This window comes from Miscanthus floridulus, chromosome 3 (genome assembly GCF_019320115.1).
Source record: "Miscanthus floridulus cultivar M001 chromosome 3, ASM1932011v1, whole genome shotgun sequence".
NCBI classification, from domain to species: Eukaryota; Viridiplantae; Streptophyta; class Magnoliopsida; order Poales; family Poaceae; genus Miscanthus; species Miscanthus floridulus.
Genome location: NC_089582.1, coordinates 54,475,274 through 54,488,806, shown reverse-complemented (window position 1 = coordinate 54,488,806; position 13,533 = coordinate 54,475,274). Strand labels below are relative to the sequence as shown.

General features: G+C 40.7%; 1 protein-coding gene and 1 pseudogene across 1 annotated transcript; both read right to left on the bottom strand.

Annotated features, from left to right (window-relative positions):
• Nucleotides 1-1,114: 1,114 nt before the first annotated feature.
• LOC136545753 (E3 ubiquitin-protein ligase AIRP2-like) lies at nucleotides 1,115-3,271 on the bottom strand. Its single transcript, XM_066537733.1, has 5 exons — nucleotides 2,917-3,271; nucleotides 2,213-2,375; nucleotides 2,040-2,106; nucleotides 1,723-1,954; nucleotides 1,115-1,512 (listed from the first exon to the last, which is right to left on the bottom strand). Exons 1-5 carry the CDS (start codon nucleotides 3,003-3,005, stop codon nucleotides 1,302-1,304), a joined length of 762 nt encoding a protein of 253 aa, XP_066393830.1. The 5' UTR covers nucleotides 3,006-3,271; the 3' UTR covers nucleotides 1,115-1,301.
• Nucleotides 3,272-8,921: 5,650 nt separating this feature from the next.
• On the bottom strand, nucleotides 8,922-9,800 carry LOC136543754 (probable BOI-related E3 ubiquitin-protein ligase 3; annotated as a pseudogene).
• Between the last annotated feature and the right edge of the window lie 3,733 nt (nucleotides 9,801-13,533).

Here is a 13,533-nt window from a genome sequence, read left to right as displayed (position 1 = left end):
ATCTTGTTAAAAGCCCACACTGTATAGAAACTGCATCTACAATTAAAAGAAAAGCCCATTCTTATCCAACCGTCTTACTCTCAATGCCTTCCAGCATGGGATGGGAATGAGGGCCGACCCGCACCTGGCCTTGGACCAATCTCGTGGCCTCAAAATTCAATTTGTCATGAATCAACCCATTTTATTTAAAGGTTATATATGGCCTCTTTAGTCCAATCAATAATATAGGTCGCCCAAATATTTCTCTATTACCGTAGGCTGTAAATAAAAACTATCAACCTTTTTAGAAAAGATAAGATACAAGACTCAAATGTATTATGATGACACATGAAGGTTATAGTAATACATCAGATTAATTAACTTTGTAAGTGAACCATGATTCTAATTTCACTTCCAAAAAAGAATGAAATTTCTCAAGTTATGATCAACCATGCTTATTTAGAAAAAAAAAATGTAAAAGACCTTCCCCTTTTCAGTTTTCATCTCCTTTTTGCAAAATAAATTAAGAAAACGATATACAGTACGTAGTATAGTAGGATCAAAGAAAGATCTCGTTGAAACAGAAGCTCCCCCTGTTGTCGTGGTTTCACAACAGTGAAAACACAGTTCCTGAAGAAAATGTTAAATTGCCACAAATCTGACCGTATCCATACATTTCGTTAAACCAGATCGCATCGCAGATGCACAGCTGCGTCATTTCTAGCAGAGGATTTTGTCAGTACTGTACACAAGACATTTAACTTCTCGTGCCATGACCTGTCTCAAGTGCTAGGACCTAGGAAGTATGACTGAATATATATAAACAGAGATACACAGTTGTTTCTTCATTCAGTCCAATCAATTTGATAACAACCCGAGTTTACCTTTATCTGCTCTTGTAATTCCAAATAAACACTTGGTATATTTCAAAATGATAAAATGTAATAACCTGTGTCAATAATTAATGCTTGGCTAAAAAAAACTGTTCATGTCAGGATGCACTTTCTTGATACAATTAAAACAATACGTTATTGAAAATGAGCAGAAAATGGGGTAGCTTCATTCACAGAAGCCTAGAAAAAAAAATGAGATAGGGATCTGAATTAAGAGATTTTTTATCTACCATGATGTGGGCACGGTAGAAAGAATTGAAAAGGCATTCACTTGACAATATAACGAATATCTCCTAACTATTTTATTCATGTACATTAGTACCCTGTGAGTAAATACACATGCATGTGGTCAAAGTGAAGTGAGGGCAATTCATCTATGAATTTCATCTGCTTTCACAATTTACACATTTGATGTATGTTGCTTCCACTTTATAGTAGATAATCATAATAGAAAAAGAAAATACTATCAGGAAGTATTAGGGGCAAGCTGTCAATATAACTATAGAAATGCCTCACGTTTTCTCTTTCTAAATGTGCTGGGTCAATGACATCATTGTAATTTGTAAGCACCCAAAGGTCTCTTGAGCGGATTCTTTTGAGGCTTCCTCGGCAGAAAGGGCAAGACTCTGATCTCTTATACCTATACCAACAACAAGATAACATTAAGCAAAGCTACCAATAGAAGGAAACAAAAGTTATAGCAACACATGGACATACATTGTATTAATTTATTGACTACATATTAAATAACTAAAATGTAGCCCTATTATTAGACTCAGAATCCGTATCCAAATTGCATAAGCCAGTTCAAATTCACATACAGATTATAAAAATTATGAAAGGTAATTACCAGTCTCTATAGCACTTTATGCACATTGCATGGCTGCAATTAGGCAGGACCATCTTGGTGCATGCCTCCATGCAAATCCCACATTCATCCTCCCTTTCCAGATCCTTACCAGAAAGCTTTTTCCAATCCTCCATCCTTCTCCTACTCACTATATCTTTGCATCGACCCTTCCCCTTCAGATCCCTCTCGATCAAAGTACTCTCAAGCTGCTGCAGAATAGGATAAATAATTGCTGCAATGCAAGAAGCTTATGAGAATTCAAGTCCAAAGTAGATTGATGTGGAGGTTACAAAATGCCCATATAGGCTAGAGATTACCATAGAATTCCCTAAGGCTTGCCCGCCTTTCATATGTTGACACTGAGCTATCTCCATCAGCATAAACCTGCGTAAACAAAACATAAAGATTTTAATGCCTGAAACCCAGGCCTCCTGTACAGAGAAACAAATATAAGAGGCCCAAATTCCAAAACTCCATATTGCAGTTTTACCTTGCATATGAGAATATGAAACAGTCCCAAATAGCTGGGAAGAGCATAACAGCAGCCGCAGTCCAGCCATTGGATGAAGTACAAAAAGAATGGAGCCAGGGAGCTGAACGATAGCCTCATCTGCACACATGCTCCACCATAATTCCTCTGAACTGCATCCGCCCTGGAATTTGCAAACCAGCAGTAAGTTGAAACCGTCCAACCTAACCAATCATCACAGCAGCATTGAAACACACATAAGGCCTTGTTTGGATGCATGTATATTCACCTCAATCCGTGTTGGAGTGGAATGGAATGGAATTTAGTTCAATTCCACTCCAATCCACTTAACACATGTGAATTGCGATAATACATGCGCATCCAAACAAGGCCTAAGGGGAGAAAAATCGTTACGCCAAAGCAGCATTCTTCAGGAATGCAATGGATTATGGCTGGCCAACATACCGATTGCGTTTTTCCCAAATTCCTAGCATAACCGCAGGTGAACTCCCTAAATTACTCTCTTCGTTGATTAATTGGAGTGAATTTACAAAATTACCACCCTACGCTGGGAGTCGACAAATTACGGCCTTTCCAAACTGGGCACTTTCCCCAATTTCAGCGCGCATGGTCGTAAGAAAAATCTAATCCAAGGCACAACCGGAGGCGAGAAATGCCCAAAATAGTGCACAATCCAGGGCGGGGTGAGAGGTAAAGATGCTTACATGGCGTTAGCGTGGTGGATGTCTGCCTCTAGGGCTTTGAGGGGGCCTCTCAGCGGGAGCTGCCGCCCCAGCTCGCCCCGCTGCGCCATGGACCGGCCGCCCTCCCTCCAAGAACCCGAGTTCTCGATCCTAGTCAGTTGCCGGCCCCCGACGCCGATAGACTGTGCCAGCTGCCTTCCTTCCCCTTCTCCCTGGGGTAGAGAGAGAAAGCTCGCAGCTTTCTTTTCCGTCGGGGTGGGGGGGAGAAAGAGAGGGTCAAGAAAGCGGTAAGGGAGAGAGGAGGACGGAGAAGATGAAGAAGCTTGTGGAGACGGAAAGACCGATGGATGGACTTTGGGGGACCCCTTTTGGATTGTTCGTACTTTGTATGTGCAAAATCGTTTCCATTGTGCGATTATAATAAGCTTATCTGTTGAGGGGTCGCGGAAAGGCAGTGATTACGTCCTAGAATTGCGCTATTTTATTATATATTTTCAATTCATTGCAGAGACCCTAAGGCTGTTTTCATCTCCCTGATGGTAAAAAATGCAATTGGCTCTTTACTCCCTGCCTGCATTCTCGAAATCGAATTTAGGCCCTGTTTGGAACACTTCAAAAAAATCTATTTATATGTTTTCCAGTGAAAATAAACTGATTTTTGTGTAATTATATAAAATTCCTGTGTTTATTGAATAAAGGAAGAAAAAGGAAAGAAAAAAGAGAGAAAAATAGAAGAGCATAATGGGCATTTCATGCATTTTATCTACTAGGAGAAGTTATTTTGCCAATTGTTTTTCTAATTATTGAAGTTGGAGCTAGAAAAAGCTATTTCATCGTAGAAGTCGTAGCTGAAGTTGTTTTAATTAGAGCTGGCACCAAACGGCCTCAACAACTAGGATGTTTGAATCCTATAAACAACAATAAATAAAAGTTATATGACCATTTTGAACTTGATGTGCAATGAAGTTTAATTTACTACATAGGACTAGACTTTACTATTATGGCTTCCAAAAGTAGGATAGAGAAAACAACAACTGCCAATAATAACTAAGTGGTGATCCATAAATAAAACCTTGTGATTTCCGATTGATCCACAATTTTATTTAATAGTTCTGATGATGTTTCCACAATCTTCTACTATATTTAAAGTTATTAAATAGAAAAAATGAAACAAAAACAAAATAGGAGAAAGAAAACCAGCAAGCTAGGACTTGGGCGGTACCGTACGGAAAATCCCGATCTTTCATCAGGTGACGATAACTATCGTTTTGGTGGAGTATGACACATCGATCTAGCTTCAGATCTAAAGACCCGAACCCTGCAATCTTAGCACCACAACACCTATGGTTATCAACTGTGTCACTAATCCGGTTGACCTTGCCGAGAAGGTCAATCTCTGCCTGCGAAACGAAGAACACAAGCAAGAACTCGAAAGTACGCAGCTCAAAGTATGGGACAACTACAGATGTATGCCTAAGTTCTCAAAGTGGGGTTCCACAAACCGATAGTCGGCGGCTGTCAATGATAGAATGATCTAAGCAAAAACCAAAACCTAACGATGGCGGTGACGACTGATTATAAGGTCTAAGAGTAGTCGCCTCCCCTAAACGCGCCCCCCTAATGGGCTCAAAGACGGTACATGGCCCAACGGACCAAAAGCGGTGACGTAACACCTGACAGATTCTGGACGCTGACTTATTTCGACGATTTCCGTTGACTCCGGTAGAATTTGGACCTCAAACAAAAGCCATTAGTTAGCTTATGAAATTATCTTTTCCACCCATAAGTGGATTGCCAAAAATAGAGTCTGTATGTGTCCTAGGTGTCTGTTTTATTACAGGTTAGTCCTGAAGGCTGAGGCAGACTCGAAGTCGAGTTGGATCAGGCCTCCCGCTTGTGTTGGATGTCCTCGATGGTCTTCTCCGCCTCCACTCCTTCCTCCACGTTTCTCGTGATGCTCTCCAATGTTCCTAAGCAAGATAACATCATTAGGTAGTAATCTATTCTTAAAAGTATAGAAATAATCGCTTAAGAACGAGCTCATCTCTAAATTTACAGTGTATTTGGTTCACACAATGTCACGGCCAGGAATCATCCAATCCTAACAGTGTTCGGCTAGACTTAAAAGTTACTGTTTATGCTGAAAACACTGTTTATATAGAAATTTTGTGAGAGAAAAACGCTACTCTAGCTAAAAACTGTAGCCAGCAGATTCTGGCCAGCCGAACACGCTCCCTGTGTCCGAACCTAAAATGTTGTTTGGTTTGACGAAGAGAACCAACCTGTCCGTCACGAGATTGTAGCCTCCGCTAGTATATCCACCGCACCTACTTGTCCGTCTGGAAATCGTCGGATGAACCCATGCCTGACGTGCGAATGCCGGACGGGGTCGGTCCCTAAACTAAACAGCGTATTCAGAGCTCGGATCATCGAACCTTACATAATGGTTAGAGGATTAGTAGGTACACTAAAGAAGTGATGTCCTCATCATCGATTGATGAATTAAAAAGTATATAAAAATAGATTCAAGTATCCACCCATGAATTTTGAACGTCCGAAAAGTTATTTGAATGTTATTGTAACTTTTAAAATGCCTCTCTTGGTTTTAGAAGATGAAATAGTTCTAAAGGAAAAAAACATGAACAATTACTAAGCATAATTTAGTAAAAGACCTTTTAGAAGTAATTTCTATATACATCCTAAGACTTTCTCTTAATAACATACAGATGATGTTAGTATGTAACTTTAAAATTGACTCTCTTGGTTTTAGAAGATGAAATATTTTCAAAGGAAAGAAACATGAACAATTACTAAGCATAGTTTAGTTTTGAAATTTTGAAATAATTTCCAAATATGTCCTAAGAGTTGCTCTTAATATACAAATGATGTTAGTATATGAAATCAATCGCATAAACCAATATAATAGGAATTATATAAAAAAAGTATAAGATTATTAACAATAAAAGGATCACCTTTACGATGAAACAATGCAAACACGATATCGAAATTCCAAGAATTTCCTTATTTTGAAAAGTATGTCTAGATAGTTTGACTAAATGCAACTTAAAACAAATACTTTTAGGAAATAAATAGCTAGACTTGTCACACCAAATTGGAATGTAGATAAAACCGAAATGCATAGCATGGGCAAAAACAATTCTCCTAGTTTTCTCCAAACCTTGAGGGAATCACCATGTCTACAATGCAGTGTGTAGTGGATGCACCAGAGCTTGACGCCATCCTCTCCTTGGTCTAGCTACTATAGACACCAAGGTTGTCAAAATCTTGATCCTAAATCAGATCGAAACTTTAATGGTGCTATGATAGGACCGTAACTAATATGATCGTATGATCGTAAAATCATAAAATCTACATATGAGAATAGTAGAATCAACCTAATAAGCTAAGATCATAAAGTCATAAATCACATTATAGAACCGCGGTTTTCATAACTATGACAAACACACATTATAGAACCATGGTTTTCATAAAATTGTCGTGTTATTATGGTCAACCCCTTTTGGAAAACTCTGCTTCCCTACCATTTACTACCTCCGGTCCATTTTATCTGGCGCACACGTATATCAAGATTCAAACTTTAAAAACTTTGACAAATAATTAGGCTAATAATTTTTAAATATTATAATACAAACCTTATATGATTAGATTTATAAGAAATTACACTATCCAATGATTATAAGTTTATAAGCATAAATAATATAATATAAAGCAAATGAATGGTCAAAGTGTAATTTAGGAGACCGTGTCATTTTAACATGCGCCAGATAAAATGGACCGGAGGGAGTAATAAATAGTATCGGTAGTGACGTTTCCCACTATTCTTGCTTTTGTTTCCTCATTAACCTAGCACCACATCCTATATACCATCAATACTCCTCAACTACATATTAGGCTGTCATCAGGTCGTCGTATACTCCTCTTGTAAGGAACCAATGTCTAGAACCACCGAAAATATTACCAACTTCACTAGTTGGTCTTGTGGTCTTCAAGGGTAGGATTACATAACTCAGTTGTTCCTCAGATATTCTCATTTAGTAGATCTGAGAGTGCTTTCAAAATTTTCTACTATTTTTTAATCTCAAAATAAATTGAAAATCCACAAGCTATGATTTTCGCTGTATGAAATTAATGAAATTTCAAATATGTAACAATAAACTCAACCCATTGATAATTTTGCAATGACTGAGAAGTAATTTGAATTTTATGTATCTGTCAAAACGCCTCTTTGCTTTTTAGGAGATTAAAAATATTTTGGTAAGGAAATACAAATAAACAGTTACTACACATAACTTAGGAAGCGGCATCCTGGTATTTCTAGGGTTATTCTTAATTTATGAATTAGATGAAAGATAAGAAAAGCATGAGATTACTTAACATAAAAAAAAAAACCTTTATCATTAACAACCGGCTATTTCCACAAAGAGAAGCCTTGTATGCATTCAAACAATACAAGCACGATACTGAATTCCAGGATTTTTTTTCTTTCTTATAAAAAAATCTCTGCCTACATAGTTTATCGTCATGTAAATTAAAACAAAACACTTTTGGGAAATATAAATACCTTGTTTTTGGAAATCAAATTGAAACTAAATAAAGAAAATGAGTAGCATGGGCTCAAACCCCCTCTCACCGCCCGCTCGCACCCTGCATTCCTTCTTGAGTGGACCAACCGGAGCATGACGCCATCCTCTCTAGGGCGCCTGTTTAGTTCATTCAAAATACCAACTTTCACACTATGCAAAAAGAAGATTTCCCGTCACATTAAATTTGCGGTACATGCATGGAATACTAAATGTTGACGAAATCAAAAACTAATTATACAGTTTGGTTGTACTTTGCGAGACGAACGTTTTGAGCCTAATTAGTCAACGTTTGGACAATTATTACCAAATAAAAACGAAACGCTACAGTACCTACTGTCGCTACAGTAGACTCGGCGGCGCCGAATTCGGACGCAACTAAACGAGGGCCTAGCCGCTGCTAATGCAGACATCCTAAATTGTCCCATCTGGTCAGCGCCTCCTTCAAACTGTTATTTAAGCAGTAGCTGTAGTGACGTTTCCCCCACACTTATTTCACGCGTTCTACCTGCCACCAGTAGGAACTACTGTAGATAGTTGCTGAAAGTTAGCCTAGTTGGCCTTGATGGGGGCGTTTTTACTTAAAAAAAATGGGGGTATTTTTTTTCCTCGACCATACAATTGTGGTACGTTTTTCATTAAAAAAAAGTAGAGTTTGAAACAGTAGAAAGACACAAAGTAATCCTAAGATTAACATAACGGTCCCAAAGACACAGCAACAAAAGAAAGAAAACAAGAGAAAAAAGGTCAGGCCCAGTGCCTCGACACCCTGACAGACTGAGAACTTGTGAAAGAAGAAAACCACGTAGTGGTAACCAACATGGCGTTTTTTTTTGGTCATATAAACTATTTCCTCTTGATAAATTCATGCTTAAGTACATATAAGTTATGCAAAAAACCAATAGTGCACTCTAAACTTTGATCCGGACCCAACGTTGGTCTCGTGGTGAAATCGAAAATTATCCCTACAGACCTACAATTTTTTTTACTTGCACTTCAATCCACCTCAATCTACATGCATTAGGATAGATTGAGGTGAAAAATTAACTATAAGAGAGAGAGAAACAGAGACGGGACGTCGTGGTGTTACTTCACTTCTGCTATCAGGCACATGACATCTGATTGTGCACAGGCGTCTCTAGAGAAATGGAGCAGCCATGGAAGAGACTGCCCAAGAGCAATAAGGGTTGCGCACTTTGGCTGTGGAGAACATGCCAACCAATTGTTCAAGAGCAACTTGGACTCTGTTCCTAATCTGGTGAACCTTGGATTCCTTTGAGACCATGGTTCAATGGAAGTTAATTCCATCTGAGGAAGAACAGATACTTCAAAATATATAGTAACTGAAGACACCATGGCAACTATACCAAAGCATTTTGAGAATCTAGAAACATAGCATCAGTATGAAGAATACCTGAACATCATACAAGAAAGCATAACAGAACAAGGCTACAACACCTAATACAAAAAGGAAAGCTGACATGCTCTTATAGGACACATCCTAAACAGTGGATTCTGATTGTTGCTCTGGCGTTTTTACTTATAAACAAATCGAGCCTCGATAGCATCAGTCTTCACAGCACCACAGATAGGACATGCCGCAAGCCAGGCTACACACGGCTTGCATGCACAGAGGTGTTGGCATGGCAACACAAGCATACAGGCATCACCAGAGTTGCAAACCTTACAGATCAGATTGGGCTGTGTTGTCTCCACTGCTGCTCTCGCCATGCTCGATGCTTCACCTCTAGAACTTGGAGCACCTAAATCATTAGATGAAACATGCGAATTCACTTCCAGCTGCATGGTACGAAGCATACGGATAAGTGTCTGATTAATTTCATATGCGGCCATAGCGACATTCATCCACTCATCTCTGTCATGCAGTGTTGTTTCTAGATCCTCTCTGCAGCTCTATTCGCAGACTGGCTATCTCATCATGCTTTTGCATCAGCACATCTCTTGTCACAGATTCCACAAGGTTCAGTACAGTTGCGTTCTGCATAGATATTTGCTGCTGCGGTGACGCCCGCAACTGTTCGTTCTGATTTTTTAAGAAAAAAAATGAAATAAGGAGCATAAGTTAGACAACATCAGGGTAAAATTCAGAACAAAAATGCTGGGCAAATAAACACTTACATGGAGTTGAAGGACCTGATCCAACTGCAGCCTGTGCTGCTCAATGGAGAACCAAAATGATGACAGATTTGTGTGCTGTTGGCCAATCGTATGACTATCTAAGACCTGACCTGTTGGTAAAGCGAAATATAGGGCACTAGAAAAGCTACCCAATGCATATCCCATAGGAGACAAGGTATAAGTCCAATTCTAGAGAATCCCTATCAAGGTGACACATGAACATGAATTAAATGTATTAAAGTTGATAGAAAACAAGGGTAATCCCATGCTATACTTGCCTTGGACAAAGTGCTCCTGCTTGTCAACGTAGTACTCTTGTTCACCCATGAATTGCTCACCGTCTATACTCGATAATCACAGCAACATACAAACATCCAGAAGCAATCATGCATAGCAAACAAAAGCTAAAGATTATAACAGTACACCATCAGCATAAAATTAAGATGAAAAGTTTGTAAAACGAATCTACGTCTTGCTAAGATCACACAGACGCGAAGATCACAAAATTCAGAGCTAAAACGAAGAAGTTATGATTTAAACAAGATTTCCTTTAGTAAAATAATAGATTAAATACAACCTCGAATTTTTTAAGTTGAAAACATACCTAATAGTAGTATGAACATGTAGATTATGGAATTACGGACCTAACGCAAGTTGAACGGGTCAAATCGGAGTTAAAACGAAGATTTTATGGCTAAAACAAGATTAGTAGCAAAACTGTAAATAGATAAAAACATATTTTGAATCTAATCCGAAGAAAACTACGCTTTCTGAAAAGGAAAACGTATTCTGGAAAGGTGCTATGGCCTGCGGGTTAGATTATTCAAAAGCCGAGGGTCTCTTTAGCAAAAGTATAGGGACGGCGGGTTCTATTACGTGAAACTACAGGGGCTCTTTTGCAAACTTGCCAAGTGAATCGGTATGTTCTAATCGTGGCCCTTGATCTTAGATTGGACGGATGGGAGGGGCTAGCGTGGTCGGCCAGCCGGAACAGGACCGAGCACGGCGACGCCATGGCCGGAAATCAAGCATGCTTGCCGGCTTAGTTGCATCTAGGCCTACAGGCTATGGCGGGACGAACCAAAGACACCGGAAGATAGATTAGGGATAAAGCAATTCATCTAGGAGATCTTTGTCGGCTATTGCTGAGCAGAGAAGGCGGGCGATGGGCTATGCCGGCTACGAAGCGACTGCGGCGCGGGGAAAGCCATAACAGAGAGAGAAAGAGAGGAATACGGGGCTAAACCAGTTTAAGAACTTCACGCGAAGCTTTGAGTTGTGCTTACCGTGACGGAGGACCAACAAAACGGCATGGCGACTTCAGCTTCTTCTCGGCGGCTCGGGATGGCTGCGGAGCTAGGGTTCCTGGCGACGTAGGGCTTGTGCTAGGGCTTGGTGGGGAAGGCTCGGGCGCAGGGCTTTGCTATTTAAGGCCCGGGCACCCGTGGGGTATAAGACCGAGGGGGCGGCGTAACGGAGCCGGACATGGACACCGGCTCAGTGTCCGGGTAGAATATGAACTGAGGTTGATGACGGAGCTGACTAGTGGGCCCAGTCTATCAGCGTAAGCAAAAGAGAGGGACTAGGCGTCAGAGAGAGAGGACGGGCACGGTGAAAGGTCCTAATGGCTAGAGGGGGGGGTGAATAGCCTAATAAAAATTTCTACAACAACACTTAACCAAATGGTTAGACAATTATGAGGCGAAGCGAGTGTTGCGCTAGCCTACTCAAAATGCAAGCCACCTATTACAATTCTAGTTTAGATAGTGTCAATTCACACAAGATCAATGACACTACCCTATGTTAGTGTGCTCTCAAAGGCTAACTAAAGAGCCACACCAACCAAGCATGCAAGCTCTCACAACTAGCTACACTAAAGAGCTTGTCAACTAGTTTGCGGTAAAGTAAAGAGAGTGATCAAGAGGGTTATACCGCCGTGTAGATGAATGAACCAATCAATCACGAAGATGAATAACAATGATGACCAATCACCTCGGAATCAATGATGAAGACAATGATTTTTACCGAGGTTCACTTGCTTGCCGGCAAGCTAGTCCTTGTTGTGGTGATTCACTCACTTGGAGGTTCACGCGCTAATTGGCTTCACACGCCAAACCCTCAATAGGGTGCCGCACAACCAACACAAGATGAGGATCACACAAGCCACGAGCAATTCACTAAAGTACCTTTTAGCACTCCGCCGGGCAAAGGTCAAAAACCCCTCATAATCACCACGATCGGAGCCGGAGACAATCACCACCTCCGCTCGACGATCCTCGCTGCTCCAAGCCGTCTAGGTGGCGGCAACCACCAAGAGTAACAAGCGAAATCCGTAGCGAAACACGATCACTAAGTGCCTCTAGATGCAATCACTCAAGCAATACACTTGGATCACTCCCAATCTCACTATGATGATGAATCAATGATGTAGATGAGTGGGAGGGCTTTGGCTTAGCTCACAAGGTTTCTATGTCAATGAAAATGGCCAAAGATATGAGCCACAGCCGGCCATGGGGCTATAAATAGAGCCCCAATCAAATAGAGCCATTATACCCCTTCACTGGGCAAAACGCGCTCTGACCGGATGCTCTGGTCATACTGACCGGACGCTGGCCCTCAGCGTCCGGTCGCCCGATGGACGCCACGTGTCATCGCCTTCAAACGCTGTTCGTCAGATTCCAACGGTTATGACGCTGACTGGACGCTCCGGTCAAAACTGACCAGACGCTGAAGCCCCAGCGTCCGATCGTTTCCAGTAAGCTTCCCGAGGCATGTTTTTCCGACCGGACGCGTCCGGTCCACCTTGACCGGACGCAGCTAGCGTCCGGTGCTCAACCCTAGCCTACTGTGCCATCTGACAGCTCGACCGAACGTAGCCTTTTAGCGTCCGGTTGCTGAGTGACCCAGCGTCCGGTCAGTAGACCGACGCCAGCATCAATTCGATCAACTCCATTTCAACTCAACCTTCTTCACCCTTGCTCCAATGTGCCAACCACCAAGAAATTTTGCATCCGGCGCAATAGAAAATAGACATTTCATTTTTCCAAAAGCCATCTCAACCCTACAAACACCTTGTGCACATGTGTTAGCATATTTTCACAAATGTTATCAAGGGTGTTAGCACTCCACTAGATCCTAAATGCATATGCAATAAGTTAGAGCATCTAGTGGCACTTTGATAACCGCATTCCGATACGAGTTTCACCCCTCTTAATAGTACGGCTATCAAACCTAAATGTGATCACACTCTCTAAGTGTCTTGATCACCAAAACAAAATAGCTCCTATGGTTTATACCTTTGCCTTGAGCTTTTTGTTTTTCTCTTTCTTCTCTTCAAGTTTAAGCCCTTGATCATCTCCATGCTATCACCATTGTCATGTTATGATCTTCATTTGCTTCTCTACTTGAAGTGTGCTACCTATCTCATGATCACTTGATGAACTAGGTTAGCACTTAGGGTTTCATCAATTCACCAAAACCAAACTAGAGCTTTCAATCTCCCCCTTTTTGGTAATTGATGACAACCCTTATACAAAGATATGAATTGAAATTCAATTGAATCCATGTTGCTTGCCCAAGCATATTTACTATGTGTAAAAGGATATGGACAAGTTTCATGAACCCTAAGTGGTAGCAATTGCTCCCCCTACATATATGCTAAGAGTTTGGATTGAAGCTTGCACATATGCTTAGATAGGAAATGTAAGAGTCAATGTCTACCATATGATGCTAAGGTATAAAAGATGGACCTTTAAAGCGTGATACCAATCGGAGTGCACCAATATACCATCCTTAGCATCATGGTTAGCTCAATACCACTTAGAAATATTTGGAAGTGAAATCACTGGATATCCTATACATGCTAGTTTGCATTTCATCATTCAAATCTACAACTAGC